At 36.8% G+C, this 16995-nt stretch overlaps 1 protein-coding gene and 2 pseudogenes across 4 annotated transcripts; 2 read left to right on the top strand and 1 right to left on the bottom strand.

Moving 5' to 3' along the window:
- Window positions 1–449: 449 nt before the first annotated feature.
- Window positions 450–14230, bottom strand: LOC121975016 (lysine-specific demethylase JMJ30-like). 4 transcript variants are annotated; one of them, XM_042526363.1, is made up of 7 exons: window positions 13628–14228; window positions 12803–12836; window positions 12627–12727; window positions 11473–11604; window positions 11252–11395; window positions 951–1043; window positions 450–709 (listed from the first exon to the last, which is right to left on the bottom strand). In XM_042526363.1, the coding sequence occupies exons 1-7, from the start codon at window positions 14051–14053 to the stop codon at window positions 518–520; spliced, it is 1122 nt and encodes a 373-aa protein (XP_042382297.1). In that variant the 5' UTR covers window positions 14054–14228; the 3' UTR covers window positions 450–517. The 4 variants fall into 4 exon arrangements, 3 of the variants coding, with proteins under 3 accessions (XP_042382297.1, XP_042382296.1, XP_042382298.1); XM_042526362.1 differs by having other exon boundaries at window positions 12627–12836; XR_006110189.1 differs by having other exon boundaries at window positions 654–709; window positions 951–3184; window positions 12627–12836; window positions 13628–14229.
- Window positions 4579–4721, top strand: LOC121979009 (annotated as a pseudogene).
- On the top strand, window positions 4728–4900 carry LOC121978982 (annotated as a pseudogene).
- Window positions 14231–16995: the final 2765 nt, after the last annotated feature.

Genomic DNA, 16995 nt, shown 5'->3' with positions numbered 1-16995 from the left:
GGTTGGATAGGGTTTCTAATTAACTAAAATTGACTTTTCAACTTTTCTATATGATCATTAGAGTTGTGGTTATGTAAGCTCTTTGAGAGCTTTTGGACACTAAGAACCTACTATTGCATATTTATTTGTTGTGCTCCTTCAAGATCAAATTCCTAAAGGAAATTCAAGAGCTTGGGCGAGTTGGGAAGATATCAACTCCGTTGAGTTCTTAGCAATTTATCTTCTTTTGGTGAACTTACATATTTATCCTTTAGAGAAAAGTGAATATTATTGTTGAGAGACGAACAGATTTTGGTCAAGCTTGTGAATTTATGAAAATTTAACTGGTGTTGGTCAAGGTCAATATCAAGGAGGTATTATATAATTAGGTATTGATTAGGTTAGGAAAAAAAATGCACGGCTTGCTTTGGTTAATGGATCTGCATACAGCGTGAAATGACTACCAATGCTACAACGTGTAATTTCTATGATGCAATACCAGTCAAGAAATGTTGTAGAATGACAACGACGGTTAATACTATGTCACTCTACAAGAATCAGTTGTTGCACTCCACCAAAAACTGACAGAGAAGCTTGTTGAAAGTGATCTCACATAGTGCCACCATTTGGGTGGAATGTAAAGCATTTCACCTTCTTCCAAGACACAGTCGGAAAAATCCAAGTCGGCCGTCACTGGAAATTCTTCTAAATCAATGTTGTCAAGATCTACCTGCAGACAAACCCAAAACAAAACTATGATACTCTCAGCTAATGCACTTGTGCAAGTTGAATCAATATCTAACTTATTTCTCAACGTTAGCATTACATTTTGAAAAAGCAGAATCAATGGGCAAGCTATGACCAATGTTTTAAGGGCGTCAAAAAAAGAAATATACTGATAGGTACATAATCCTTGATCAGAAAAAGAAAAATTATGCACAATAGTTTAAAGGAATTTAGAAACCATATACCTGACTGGAATTGCAAAGCATGGTCTCCGTATGGGGATATAAGTGCTCCGATGATGATGGTGGATAGAGTCTTACATATTTTCGGCCAACTACCTTTTATGATGACAAAAGATAATCAAGTGAAACAATAAATATTGGGATTACCGAGAATTAACCTCAAAGTTCTGGTGTCACATTTGGTACAAGATGCTGACGGATATATATTAATGAGAATTGTCCAAAGGCGCACACAAAATTGGGAATTCACCAAAAGCTGTACCATATTATGATAATTATCAAAGGACGTACTAATTTATCTTATCTTCCTTCTCTACCCCTCCTATCAAACCTAACTTTTTATTCTCTTTTCTCTTTCCTTTCTCTTCTCTTTCCTCCGATTAAACTTTTTGTTTTTTCCTCCTTTACATGTTCTATGAAAGTTTAATCCTGAAGCACATATCAAGAGCTTGAAATACATAATAGAGGACTCCTTACAATATCAAAAATCCACCAAACCGAAAATAGATGCAATCTAAGCTCTATAAGTCAATCAATGAATTTTGTCTGAAACACACTGATGGACATGCTATTTGGATTTCTACAAACTTGCACCCATCCGGTAGAATTGAGTGAGAGGAAGATATGGTGTCAAACCTTTGTTCTGATCAAATGAACATTATGAGCATGGTGTGGGAAGACTAAGACCATGTTGGACCTCATATGAAAGGATCAGGTCCAACGTCGACCTGATATGAGAGGATCATGGGCCTAATCTGAGCAAATCAGGCTCATATTGGTCTTGGTCTCTAGGAGACCAGACTCAAGTAATCTAGCTAAAAGTTAGCATAATACTGAAGCATCTTTGGGGAGCTCGAAATAAATAATGAAATAAGTAATGGAGAATCCACGAGATCATAAATGAGTGCAATCTGAGCTATCTAGGTCGATTAGTGGGATTTGATTGAAACCCACAAATAGACCTAGGCTATTTGGATTTCTGTAAACTTGCACCACATCCGGTAGAGTTGAGTGAGAGGAAGGTAGATATGGTGTCAAACCTTGGTGCTGATTAAAGGAATACTGTGAGCATGGTGTGGGAAGACCAGGACCACATTGGGCTTGATATGAGAGGAGCAGGCCTAATATAGGCCTCATATGAGAGGATCGGGCCCAACATGGTTTTGGGTTTCCCAAACCAAGCTCACAGTGTTCCTTTGATCAGAACTAAGGTTTGACATCATATCTATCTTCCTCTCACTCAACCTTACCGGATGAGTGTAAGTTTGTAGCAATCCAAATAGCTTAGGTCCATTAGTGAATTTTGGTCAAAACCCACTGATAAACCTAGAGAACTCAAATTGCACTCATTTCAAGTCTTGTGGATTTCTGAATTTGCAAGGAGTCTAAAGGTGCCCTCCATTACCTATTTCGAGCTCCTTAAAGGTGTTCCATTATTATGCTAACTTTTAGCTAGAATACTTGGGCAAAGGTGCACTCCATTACCTATTTCGAGCAATACTTGGGCAAAGATGCCCTCCATTACCTATTTTGAGCTCCTTAAAGGTGCTCCATTATTATGCTAACTTTTAGCTAGAATACTTGGGTCTAGTCTCCTAGAGACCAAGACCAACATGGGCCTGATTTGCTCAGATCAGGCTCAAGTTGGACCAAATCCTCTCATACCAGGCCCAACGTGGTCCTGGTCTTCCCACACTATACTCACAGTGTTCCTTTGATCAGGACCAAAGTTTGACACTCTATCTACCTTCCTCTCACTCAACCCTACCAGATGGGTGCAAGTTTGCAAAAATACAAATAGCCTAAGTTCATCAGTGGATTTCAGTCTAAAGATCGACCTAGAGAGTTCAAATTGCACCTATTTCAAGTCCTATGGGTTTCTGAGGTTGTAAGGAGTCCAAAGGTATCCTCCATTACTTATTTTGGGTTCTCTAGAGGTGTTTCAAGATTAAACTTCCATGGGGCATGTAAAGGAGGAAAAAATAGAAAAGTTTAATTGGATGAAAGAGAAGAGAGAGAGGAAATAGAAGAGATAGAGAAAAGTTGTATGCCGATAAGAGAGGAAAGAGAGTAAAAAGTCATATTTGTCGGGTAGAACGGGAAGACCGATAAATTAGTGAAAGTATGATGCGCCTTTTGATCAATTCCCAACTCTACGTGCACCTTTTGAGCAATTCCCAATATATAAATTACTGTCCTAGTGGAGCAAACTGCTCAATAAGCTCATTCAAATATGCCTGGATATTAAATATTTTGTTATGGCATTCATTCAAAGTTAAACAAACCTAACATTTAAAAGTTATTTACATCAACTGCAGTATGTTCAGAATAACAATTTATTTCAAACTACTCATCAATTTCCACAGAATGCAATACATTTAACCAGTATAAAGATGGCATATTTACAAGTTCATAACTTATACAACTCATACTGCAGCATAATCTGGAACCACAATAATGTGCTAAACAAACTAAGATGTGCCAAGGCATCCATCAGAAGATTTGTAAACCATTAAGATCATGAGTGGAGAACAAAAGCCATGTGGTGAATGGGGACCAAAAAAGGCACAATCAAGGGTATCTTGGTGTTCTTAGTGTCAGAAATGATAACTAGGATAAATAACACCACTGCATCTTGAAGAGGAAACCAACTATATCAGCACTATTGTGGTCACAGATATAGAGGAGGGAGTGTTAGAACATGGTAAAAGTTGAAAAGGCTGAACAATTAACCCAAAAGAAGTTGAAAACCCCATCCTCGCCCAAATGATTATTGTGGAGAGTCGAGACAATTCAATTCAATTTCTAGAAAAAAAAAGTCCTTGCCAGATGAATCCAGTTTTAAAATCAAACTCAAAAATAAGAGGGAAAAAACTGAAAACAGTGAAATCAGATTGGCTTTTCTGAAAAAGGGAAAAAGAAAAACTGAGCCAAATAAAATCAGATCCATAAGTATATATACAATTAGAACAGCGAGCCATGAACTTGAATAATCTGGGGTTGACTCAATGGATCTTCTCTGAACTCCATGCACAACTATATAATTAACTATTCAGATTTTTCTGACAGTGGAGAACTATTTGTGGATGGGACTTGCATAGTATTATTTATGTACAGCACATGCTAGTTTTTAAATTGGAATGGGGTGAATAGGTTGTATTAAATTGAATTGGGGTGAACAGGTTTTATTCCCAGAAAGATGAAGATGATTTAATTTATGTCTTGAGCAGCTTCGTCATTCCAACATTATTTTAGATGTAAGAGTTATTATGTTGTAAAACAACCTTATACCTAAATCAAATAATCCAGTCATATTATCCAAATGTTATATCTTCGGTCTCAGCAACAATAGGCTTACCCATGCCAGTACTATGTTGATTGCTAATCTTACTATTTTATTAAGAATCTCAACCTTTAATAACTAATTTTGGTAAAGTTTAAAATAAAATTACGTTAATGTCCTTTTTTTCATACTGAAAATAATTTTAAGATTTAGTAGTAATTTTCTCTAGTTGTTTTATATAAAAAAAATATACACTGTCATGGTTCTCTTTAGTTCCACATCTTAAGATTAGCAACATCGCGAACGGAAAAGCTTCTATAAACATCTTGGGCCGACACATTAGAAAGCATACTTTTCTCAGCTTTTTGGCTAAGATAAAGTGTGATATTAAATAAATTTTTTATGATGAAGAGTCTGTTACAGTAGTTTGTTGATAGGGTTCTCGAGCGTAGCCCTTGCGTTGCACTACTACATGGGCTGACACACCCTTACCAAGTCCAATTTATAGATTTTTTGGCTAAGATCAAGTATAATATCTATTCTTATCAGTTTAATACTTGATATAAAAAATTAAATTATTTTTTTTTTAGGGAGAATCTATTACACTAGCTTGCTGTTGGGATTTTCGAGCGTCAAGGGTGCGTCAGGCCCATGCAGTAGTGCAACGCAAGGGTGATATTCGAGAACCCAAATAGTTCGGATTCTCATCCCATTATATTACACATGCAACACGTGTGTGCGTTCACTAGTATTAAATTAAGAACTTGAAATAATTTTAGTTATATGATAAGTCTTGACCACTGACTGAAATGTGCATCCATTAATTTCTTTTCCATTATGTAAGTTATCTTAAATCTCATGGATTGGATTTGGGTCATTCTGCTAATGATGTGTAGTTATTTCCTAAGACAGGACACAACACTAATTATGGAAAAAGGCAATCAAAAAACATCCAATTGGACCCTAGTCCATGAATTGCTACTCCTCAACCCCACCCACACTCTTTCCTCCTCACCCCCTCCCATTTATCCGCCTCCACAAACCACCAGCAAGGAGCACTACCTCCTATCTGCTACCACATCGCCTTCCCATCAATTGACACCTCTCTATGCATCACTGCCACTTGCTTGTACCTCTTCTCAACCATCAACATCACCTTGCCTTCCATTAGCTTCTTTGGATTGTCATCATCAATTGATGCAGGACCAATCTAATATGACCGCTTAAACTTAAAAGGGTTATAACTTTTAACTCGGAATTCGGAATCAGGCTCTGTCAGCAGTCACGCGTGCAGATTTCAGAAATCTATGTTTATTATAGAAGAACCCGTAGCCACCAAGTTTTGGGTCAAAAAGCAACGTTTAGGCCCTCGTCGAAGTCTCCGAAGATCTTTTTGCTATGTTTAATAATTTTCGTTTTATGGTATTAAGGGTAATTTTGATCTTTCTAGTATTTATGGGTTAGGATTTGTCTATATCAACATCTTGTTTTGTTAATTTCAATTTCTGTTAAGAAACTTCCTTTTCCGAAAGGATTTTTTTTCCTTTTTTACAAGATAGGAATTGAGGTCCATATATTAGGATTTCTTTCCTTTCTTTGCCTTGGAGTCTAAAGTTTATATAAATACATGTTTAGTTGTATGAAGATTCATCCCTCAATTACTAACAAAGTTTCCTTTCTTTAGCAAAGGGCGGGTTTTCTCTTTGTTCTCTTCGGGTTCTCTTCTTGCCTTCTCTCCAATTTCCCCTTCTCGTCTACCCACAGAATAATCGCTATCCTGTCCAACATCAATTGGCATCAGAGAAAATCAAAACCAATGGAAGGTCATTGTTGTTGTGGCCGTGGTCGCAACAACAAACAAGTTCCTATAGAGGAAACCAGGCACCGAGATCGTAGCGTTCATGAGTTAATGAATGAGGATTTATAGGTTGTAGATTTAATCGGGCACCTAGCAGAAGAGGTGTGAATGCGTGAAGGTCGTGAAATCTCAAATCATCGATCTGAGTCTACCTTCAAGAACCCTTATTACCAGCAGACCACATACTAGGAGTGTCGTGGTCGGAAGGAACCCTATAGAGACCACGATTTTTTTGGTTAAACTACCCAAATTTTCCGATACATTACAGGCAGATAGCTTCATTGATTGGATCAACAAAGTGAAGCGGATCTTCAATTATAAGCAAGTTCCAGATCGGATGAAGGTGAAGTTGATTACCATCAAACTCAAGGGGTGAGCTTCGGCGTGGTAGGATCAGATACGGCACTCACGAGATAGACAAGGCAAATCTCAAATAACTAACTGGGAAAAAATAAAGAAGAAGATGAGAAAGCACTTTCTTCCTTACGACTACACCCAAACTCTGTTCCAGCAACTTCACTCGTTGAGAAAGGGCGCGATATCGATCGACGAATATACGGAAGAGTTCTTTCAGTTGGTTGCCCGAAACGACTTGTCTCAGACAGTGAAGCAGAAGGTGGCACGATACTTAGGGGGTTATGCCTAGTGTTGCAAGATGCCCTCAACCTTCATTCATTCTTGACGATTTCAGAGGCCTACTAGCGTGCACTGTGGTTGACAAGCAGCAGAATCGAAAACTAATAAGGAGAAGGGGACAAAATAGTCGACCATTTTACCCTCATAATTCTCGTCCTTCACAGCAGTAGTCATGGCAGATTACTCTAAGCCTATCAAATGTTATCAATGTTGTGAACAGGGACATAGGGCGAACCAATATAGGAAACCTGCTCTTGTTGACCCGAAGGGTAAAAGTTTACTGATTAAGGAAAATGTGGTAGAAGATACAGTGACAATTGGCGAACTAGTGTATGAAGCTGATAACATGCTTTACAATGATGACCATGAAACTTTGGTCATGCAACAAGAGCCTACTAACTCCTAAGGGCGATTCAAGGAATTAATGGCTAAGAACCAATATCTTTCACACCACCATCACCGTCACGAATAAAGTGCAAGATGATCATCGACAGTGACAATTGTGAAAATGTAGTATATAAGGAGGCAATCTGAAAATTACAACCAAAGACGGATTGTCATCCTAAGTCATATAAGTTGTCGTGGCTAAACAAAGACAGTGAGGTAATGGTAGACAAGTGATGTCTCGTACATTTTTCAATTGGTAGCAAATATTTTGATAGTGCTTAGTGTGATGTGGTAGTTAAGGATGCATGTCATGTACTGTTGGGATGGCATGATCATAACGTCATCCACGATAGACGAAAGAATACTTGCACCCTTTACATCAAGAGAAAGAAGATCATGTTGGCACCGGGGCAAGAAGAAGTCACTTTATTTCTAGAAGTCAAAACTACTAATCTACTTTATATATCTAGGTTCTTAGATGAGATGGAGTAGGGAGGTGTTGTCCATGCTTTGAGCAATGTCCCAGCCACGGACATTGAGATACCAGCCGAAGTACAGTAGCTGTTAGCAGAGTTTGATGAGTTGATGCATGAGGATCTTTCTTCTAGGTTACTACCTATGCGGAATATCCCGCATCAGATTGACCTTATTCCAGGGTCGAGTTTGCCTAATCGACAAGCATATCCTCTCAGTTGCACGGAGGCAGAAGAATTGTAACGGTAGGTAGTGGAATTATTGGAGAATGGCTATATCCGTATGAGCATGAGCTCATGTACAGTTAATGCCCTACTAGTGCCAAAGACAGATGACTCATGACGTATATGTGTTGACAGTCGAGCCATCAACAAGATTATAGTGAAGTACAAATTAGTGAAGTATAGGTTTTTAATTCCCCGCCTGAACGATATGTTGAATCAACTATCCAGTTTTAAGATCTTCTAAAAATTTGACCATAAAAGTGGATACCACCATATCAGAATAAGGCCTAGAGATGAATGAAAGACCACATTCAAGACACAACATAGGCTATGAGTGGATGGTCATGCCCTTTGGATTATCCAATACACTCAGCACCTTCATGAGATTTATGCATCAGATCCTGCAGCCTTTCATAAGAAAGTTTGTAGTGGTTTACTTTTATGGTATTCTCGTCTACCGTCCGACGTGGTCATCCTACTTCGATTACCTCCGTGTTGTTTTTGAAAACTTAAAAATAGGGTGCTTATTTATCAACATAAAGAAGTGTTCTTTCTTTACTACCTTGGTAATTTTCCTTAGTTTTATTATGTCTACTGATGGTGTGCACGTAGATCAAGCAAAGATAAACACACTCTGATTGCTTCCATCACCAAGTGTCTCAAAGGACGAGATTTCAAGTGGTCTAAAGAAGTAGAGACTAGTTTTCAAGTAGTCAAGTAGAAGATGAGCGAGGCACTAGTTCTGGGACTTCCTAATTTTGATCGAGTATTCGAGATCAATTGTGATGCATCCGACATTAGTATAGGAGGTGTTCTCAATCATTCTGGGCGTTTAATTGCTTTCTTCAATGAGAAACTATCTGGATCCAAGAGAAATTATTCTACCTGCAACTTGGAGTTCTATGTCATTGTTCAGTCCTTAAAGCATTGACGTCACTACCTGGAGTTAATCCTGTTTATTGATCACAAAGCCTTAAAGTACATCAATTGTCAACACAAGCTGAGTAGGTGACATGGCAAGTGGGTGGCTTACTTGCAGGAGTTCACCTTTTCCCTGAGACATCAAGCTGGAAGTTTGAATCGTGTCACAGATGCACAGATGCCCTGAGTTGCCGTTTTTTATTACTCACCACCATGAGTATTATCGTTGTAGGCTTTGAGGTTTTTCCATATATATATACGCAACTAACCCATTATTCGGAATGATATTCTAGGAGGTAGTTGACGATTGCCAACTTGATTTTATTTTGCATAATGGCTATCCGGGGTTCTAGACTTAGGCCATGTTCCACAAGTAGGATGATTTAGTCCTAAAGAAGATGAGATGGCAGAACATCTTCGAAGTATACATGGGAAGGTGAAACTAGCAATTCTAAAGAACAATACCAAGCACAAGACTCGGGTTGATAGTTATCGTCGTCAGGTACTTTTTAAGGTCGAAGATTTTGTCTGGACTGTATTAACTCAGGATCGTTTCCCTATTGGCGAGTATAATGAGCTGAAGGATCGAAAGATTGGACCATGTGAGATGATAGTCCATGTGAGATGATCAATGACAATGCCAACAGGTTGCACTTTCCTAGTCATTTGAAAACTTTTGATGTCTTCAATGTGAAGCACATGACTCCTTATTCGGTGGACGTTGATAAGACTACTATGAACTCGAGGGCGAGTTCTTTTCAACCCGGGGAGACTGATGTAGAATTAATCCAATATGACCCCTTGAACTTCAAATGCTAATAACTTTTGACTCAGGGCTCGAAATTAAGTTATGTCAGTGGTCACGCATATAGAATTAAAAAATCTACATTTATTATCGGAAACCCATAACCACCAAGTTTCGAGCCCAACAAGCAATGTTTAGGCCCTCGTCAAAGCCTCCAAAGAATTTTTATTATTTTTAGCAATTTCCGTTTTTATGGTATTTGAAGTAATTCTGGTCTTTCGAGTATTTATGAGTTATGGTTTGTCTATATCAACGTTCTGTTTTGCTAATTTCAATTTCTGTTAAAAAAATTTCTTTTCCGGAAGGATTTCTTTTCTTTCTTTACAAGATAAGAATTGAAGTCCATATATTGGAATTTTTTTCCTTTATTTGTATGAGGATTCATACCTCAATTATTAACAAAGTTTTCTTTTTTTGGTAAACGGTGGATTTTCTCTTTGTTTTCTTTGGGTTCTCTTCTCGTCTGCCCACGGGATAACCGCTATCCTGTCAGGCATCATGAACCCTCCAACTCTTCAGTCTCAAGTACATCCCTCACAAACACCAATATCCACTCTGCCTCCATTAAAATCTACACCTCTTCCCACAATGGCCAAGAAGTTGTCCTCTTTAAGAAGCTCGTGATCTGTTCTTGGTGATTTGTTCTCCATCCCTCCAAAACCATTCAGCCTCAACATGTAGTAGTTCAACCCTACAACAAACTTTTAATTACATCAACTTCCTATCTTATCTTTCTGACCACCCAATCAAACTGATGATCTATTTAATGGACATTTTTTGTTTCGTAAAGTTTTTAGGCAACAATCCACATGTGATTCACCTTAGAGATTTGAAGTAAGAATGATATTGATGATAGAGGAAGCTAGGCCCTTGGGGCGTATCCGAACCGGTAACCATGTGGTAGATTTGTAGAATTGAGCAAGATTCAAATACCAGCAAAGCCGTGGAAGTACCATCTACTTATTAACCAATTTACTCCCTCCAAATGGTATAGGGGGGAGGGTGGCATCAGGGTGCTGGATTTCACCTTTTGCAAAATTGATAGAGGAAGTTATTGATAATTGTGACTAATGATATTGCATGGACACAACCAAATCAAGGACGTAACCAATCAAGTATATTGGAGCATAATTTGGATAGCATTGTCCTGAATAGATCTCAAGTTTGGTCTCTAGTAGATTTTGCTTAGACTCGATTCATCAAACTCTATCAGGTGGTTATTGATATACAATGTCTTAAGAACTTCAATATTTCTGGTTTTCTTCCATGAGTGATATTGTATATGATTCAACAATAAGATATGTTTGAAAAAAGATATAATATTCCAATATATATCACTGGAAATTTCTAATAAATCATCAATGTTTTGAAAATTTAAACAAGCTTTCCCAAATCTACAAACTTCTAAAACATGGTTGAGCCCATATTAAGGCATATTAGCATTTAGCAACCAAACATCCTGTTATGAAGTAAATTCTTCTTTTAAGGGACTAGTTCTCCAGTAAATCCAATTCAACTTTCCTTAGTGACAACCATAACATACCTACTAAACATCATGAACACCAAAGAGGCCAAAGCAGTAGGCTTACTTGCTGTGGATAGTCGAGTTTTAACATCAAGCAGTGAAGGACAATATCAAAATATAAAAAATAATAAGGAACTTGATGGTGATTTACAAGCATCTTTTGTGCATTTATTGTTAACATATCAATATACCTGAGCAAAAATATTATGATGAGGATCATGGTGCAGTGGTGTAACTGTACCAAGTGGACCAAACCAGGCATTGAGAGAACGAAGCTCGCCGCCACCAGCAAAGCAGTAGTCTGGAATCATTATGTCATCACGGAGCTCCCTTATCTGCCAGTTCAGTGGCGAAAGTTATTCAGCGCCAATAACATTATTATATGGCATCAGAAATAGTATTGTTAAGATACCTGATCAAACAAAGGATGCTGAGCTAGGTATGTTAAGTTGGAAGAGCAATTAGTTGATTGTGCCCTTTCAAGGAATTGAGAAAAGGTAATCAGCTGTTGCTTCCATTCAGAACATAGATAGTTCTTTCCCACCTAAAAATGAAAGAAGCACCATGGTTAAAAACTCTTAAATGACTCAAATATCTTCATTTGTTCTCAAAAGAGAAATTATTTCTAGAACCTGCAATTTGAAATGATCTATTTATTACAAATAATACCTTAACCAATTTAACTAATAAAATGTAGCACACGTTGTAGTTAACTGCAAGTGTAGAATACATGAATTAAATATCATCATCAAAATATAAATTTATCATTACTTCCAATATATTGGAAACTCATCTTTATAATTATTTAGGAAACTCTGAGATTTTAGCAATTAACACTAATGTCATACTGTTTCACCTCATATACCCACTAGGAAAAAATAATAACTCACAGTAACATTTTCAGCAAGCATAATTATAGTCATGCAAAGAATCTTCCTGTGATTTAACAAAAAAGATATCAAATCTGGAAGATATAGAAGCAAAGAATGAATGGGCCTTTAGTTGTCTAATTAGCATGATAGGAATTCCGATGTGTATAAGTTCATGTTCCTAATAGCAAGAAATAAATAATGATATATAAACTTGTAATGAAATTAAAACAGTTCTGACCACAAGAACAAATTTATAACACTTGCAACAACAGAAGGACGAACTTTGCGATCAAAATACTTCCATATTTTCCTAAGGTGGAATGTATTTGAGCAAAATGATATCAACAAGAGAAAATGAAGCCTTACGTTGTTCTTTAGTTGGTCTTAGTGCAAAACCATTCTTACATTGCAAAGTTAAAAAAATCAAGGGAATCATAATATATGGGGTAAAATCATGAGTTACAACTAAACTTGTCCTTGTACTGGTAGCAATTGGGAATTTACTAGTAGCCACATTCAAAAAGTTGATTAGTCATAACATTTTAACTGTTCAGAAAGAGTAAACCCCTAAACTTTTATGCTTCAATCTCTTAGATTATAAAAAAATTTTGCACAAATGTAAGTTAAGTTTATCGTTCATATGCAATTTGCTCTCACAATTTGAATGACATCAACAAAGCTTAAGGCTATTCACCTCGACAGGGATAGTTCGATCTCCTGCTACCCTCTTTAGATATTCCATGTCCTTCCACTTTGTTCGTGCAGGCCAATGATCAATGCATCCACTGATTATAACTGGAGAATCCCGTAAAAAATAATCACATATAAATGTCTCCAAAGAGAGAGACAATTGTTTCTCAACTTTCTTACACGATAGTGATCTGTGTGGCAGGATGCGTAGTGCCTACAAGAGAAGCTTGTAAATATGATAAGAATATAATAGGTGATTGTTAATAATCATTATCATTCAACTAAGCACAAATCCATACACATGAGAAAGAAATTCAACAGGAAAAAAATTTCAATAACACTAGCATGCAGGTAGTTAAAAAAGATGGGCTGAATACAGAATTCCAAACAAAGCTAAAACAAATGAAAAACATTTTAAAGAGCAAAAACAAGAAATTAGTGGAATTAGATTTTTTTAAAAAACAAGTACTTTTTTTCTTTGAAGATCACAGATATTGTTTATCAATTGGCAAAAAAAAATAATTTAGCTAGCTAACACCTAAATATTTTTCATCCATGATTTAAGTAAATGTCAGTTGCATAGGTCTCCAATATAACATTCACTTGAGTAATGCAAATGCTGGTATTAACCAGTGAAGACCAGATAGGTCTTTCACCAATTAATTTGCAGGTCATTACAATACTCTTTTTCCCATAATTTGGACAGAGTTGGTGGTTTCGAATACACAAATTAACAAAAAATAAAACCACAAGAAATTGACAACTGAAATGGTAGAAGCCTAGAAGTTAAGAACTAAACAAAAATAACAAAGCATGGAACCAAATTCGCCAGGTGAAATAACATGGTTTGAGAAAATGAAGATCAATACGAAGCATTCAAGCAACCGGGAAAAGCAATCATTAACATAAAGCAAGTTATATTAACAACATATTGGGAGGAGAGAAAAAAATCCTACAACTATAATTAAAGAAGTTATTGTTATTTTTAGGACATGAATCTCTAACCTCTGCCAGGTCTCCGTTTGCGGATATTCCCTTTATCCACATGTCAGCACAACCATCGTCTACGGCCGCGTCCTCCACTCCCTTCTCCGCCATGATCCTCTCCACGGCAGCGTCGATGTCGCGACGGAGCAGCGGGCCGCCCATAATAAGACCCATGTCGAGGGCGCGGAGGGCTTCCCGTCGGTCGCCAGCGCCGGCCCGGAGCTCCGCCACGTGGAAGCAGGCCATCGCATAGGCGTCTCGCCAAGCGGGAACGACCTCATACCATGGCCCTGAGTGGAGCTGCTCCCACGCCATCTCCCGCGCAGCCTCTGCAGCCCGGAGGTCTCCGCCGGCCGCCTTCTCCGCCGAGCTGACGTAGGCGAAGCCACCCTCCTCGGTGATCTGCCTCATCAGTGCAGCCCGGCGCTCTTCGTCGATCGCCATCGCCTTGTCCTTTTCCGCCTCCGTGGCGGCGCCGACGGTTCTCGCCTGAATGTGACGGATAAAGTTAAAAAGCGCAGGGGACAGATATTTTTCCAGAACCCCGAATCGGCGGGTTCCCGTGACCTTCCCCGTTAGCTCACCCCCCGCCAAAGCAACTAGGACATCGTAGACACGGCGACACGTGTCTTATATTACACTACCACGACAACTAAGGCTTAGTTTGGAAGTTGGAAGGGAAAAGAAGAGAGAAAAGAAAGGCAGGAGAAAGAAAGAAAGGAAGAGAATGAGAAATGATATGTGATTTTATTTGGGAATGATGGAAAGAAAAGAAAGGAAATTATTTTTTTTATTTGGAAGTTCTAAGGAAGTGAAAGGAAAATATTTAATAATATATTTATTTGATTTTTATAATCTTTAATTTTTTTATACCTCTAATTGTATGTTTGATATGGTATATATCAGCCAATAAATTTATTAATCATGAAAATTTTCAAAGTTATTCACTGTTATACAACATGGACAATGTAAATATTGTTACAAATGTATGCATAAATATATTTTACGGTAAGAAAAATTAAATAATTTCTACAAATTCAGAGCGTCCAATAATATAAAAAATAAATCAATTTAATGAAAACTTAACCATTAAATCATGATTTATTTCAAGATATTACCTTCACCAAAAGTAGCACAAAAGATGTTCTACACAGACATGAACATGCATATCTACATAGTTTCACTTAATTTTTAGATCCTAACACAAAAGGTAATATAAAGAAGGATCTTGGTCACTCAAAATAATTGTCTATCTTCAAAAGTATTTCCATCACTCATAGCATGCTGATATTCAAGAATGAGAATCAAACATCAACTTTTTCGTTGGACATCCAAAAAAAAGTTCTTGCTTTATCCGGATTTTTAGTGAGGAAAATGTAGCAATCATCAATTTGATTTTCTTCAACTCCAATAGCGATCAACTCATTGAAGATCTCGTTCTCTGTATAAACTCTAGTTCTAGAATTTTGGAGAATGAAATTTCCCTCTCTAATTGCCTCAGCAACATTGTCAAGTGCAAACTTTAGAACCTCAAGTTCTTCATCATTTGAGACTTTTTTTTCTTCCTTTGTGAATTTGTTGAACCTTGATTCTTTTTGTCATTATATTTTGAATATAGTGCATCCAAATCTTTACCTAAATAGGAAAAGCCTTCCAAAGTTATTTCTTTTTCACACACCATCCGATCAATATCGATAATACTTTCAACCTGCACTCCATTTGTTTCATTCATCCAACACTTCGTTTTTCTTTTGTTGTTTCAGCACCTTCTCCTATTGCTCTATCTTTAGCAAAGAGTTCTTCCAAATTATTATAGTTGCTCACAACTTTGGTCTTCCACTTTATGGCATCATGTTTCTCCTATAAAAATTAACAAAAGACATATATTAGTTCCTGATGAAAAAATAAATGAAACAAAATAACAATTAAAATTCTAATTAACACCTACCTTATAAGTTGTTCCCAAACTTCAGGTTCGGCACACCAAGTTTTTGTGAATGGATTCCAAGAAAAATCACTTAATTTTCCATTCCTAAAAAAATCATAAGACTCATTGAAATGTTCCTTGAGTGTCTTCATTCGATTCTTCAAATGGTCTTTAGTGAATTCCATTTGAAGTTTTTCTTTCAATTCCATGATAATGTTATTATATGTCGTGGTTGTAAATGCCCCATCCACTCGAAATCCTTGGTAGTGCTGATTTAATAATGCCTCAATGAATGCTTCATCCATATGGGTTGTCCATTTCATGTTTTCTCTCTTCATGTTGAGAAATTCTTTTAATCTTTCTAATTATAACAAATAGTAAGCCAAATAGAAAATGTCACATAATAGAGTTACAGACATTATATATTGTTAAATGATAATTCATAAGTTAACTTACAAAATAAAAACTTTGCAGCATTAGTTCCATCACTCATAGCATGCTAAACAAAATGAAGTACATATCATATATAATAATTTAGCAAGTAAAATGAAAAATCAGAAGGTTACAATACATAATCTTGCCACATTTGAATGGCTATTTGATTTCTTAATTATTCACCTTGTGTTGAATCTTTTTCTGTACTTACTACTTCAACCGTATCTTCTTGTGATGGAGATTGTCGTGACAATTCTTCATCTACTTCGTGAATATATTCCACATCAGTATCAACTTCCATTAAAAAATTATGTAAGATGCAACAAGCAAGAACTATTTGTGATTGTACATCCAGACTATAAGTTGGTTGAGTATCTCCAATGATAGGAAATCTATTTTTCAGAACACTAACTGATCGTTCAATTGCATTGCGTAGGGAAGAATGTCGCAGATTAAACAATTCACGTTAGTTTTGTGGTTGCCGATTTGAGTATTCCTTCAAGTGGTATCTTACATTTCTATAAGGTGTAAGAAGTCCACTTTTCAACATGAATCTGTTGGTTAGTCCTAGGAATATCGTACCAGTTCCACTGTACAAAAAATTTGTACAAGTGTCGAACCTTTCCTAACAACCTATTGTGTTCTTTAGAAATTAAATTCGGAATCGCAAACGGAACTTAACATTTTTTATTTCAAATTTAACTTATCTGTTCTTAGTGGTTTAGACTTGGATCGCAAACGATATTTAACATTATAGATCTAAATCCACTTAGGTTACAAATTTAATTAAATATTTATTTTGAAAATCGGCTCCCAGGTCAAACATGGCGAGACACTTGGCCTTCTTGGGTATGAGAACATCCACCACTGCCTCGACAAAGCCTCTTAACGAAATTCAATATTTAATTTCCTTATATAACCTTAGGTTTAACCAAAAAGAACAATCGAATCACAAATTCGAAAAAACAAAACAAAAGAAACACGACTTCGAATATCTAATCTGAATATCTAGAATCACTAGCCT

The sequence above is a fragment of the Zingiber officinale genome, chromosome 4B, assembly GCF_018446385.1.
Source record: "Zingiber officinale cultivar Zhangliang chromosome 4B, Zo_v1.1, whole genome shotgun sequence".
NCBI classification, from domain to species: Eukaryota; Viridiplantae; Streptophyta; class Magnoliopsida; order Zingiberales; family Zingiberaceae; genus Zingiber; species Zingiber officinale.
Note: the sequence above shows the minus strand (reverse complement) of the source record. Positions and strands in the feature narration are given on the sequence as shown.

Excerpts from the sequence above, each read along its gene's own strand:
- LOC121975016 (XM_042526362.1), bottom strand. The coding sequence starts at position 14,053 with ATGGCGATCGACGAAGAGCGCCGGGCTGCACTGATGAGGCAGATCACC. Across the intron at positions 12,837-13,627 it reads CAAACGGAGACCTGGCAGAG|GCACTACGCATCCTGCCACA; the intron begins GTTAGAGATTCA and ends CTTCTCTTGTAG. Across the intron at positions 11,605-12,626 it reads ATCGAACTATCCCTGTCGAG|GTGGGAAAGAACTATCTATG; the intron begins GTGAATAGCCTT and ends TTTCATTTTTAG.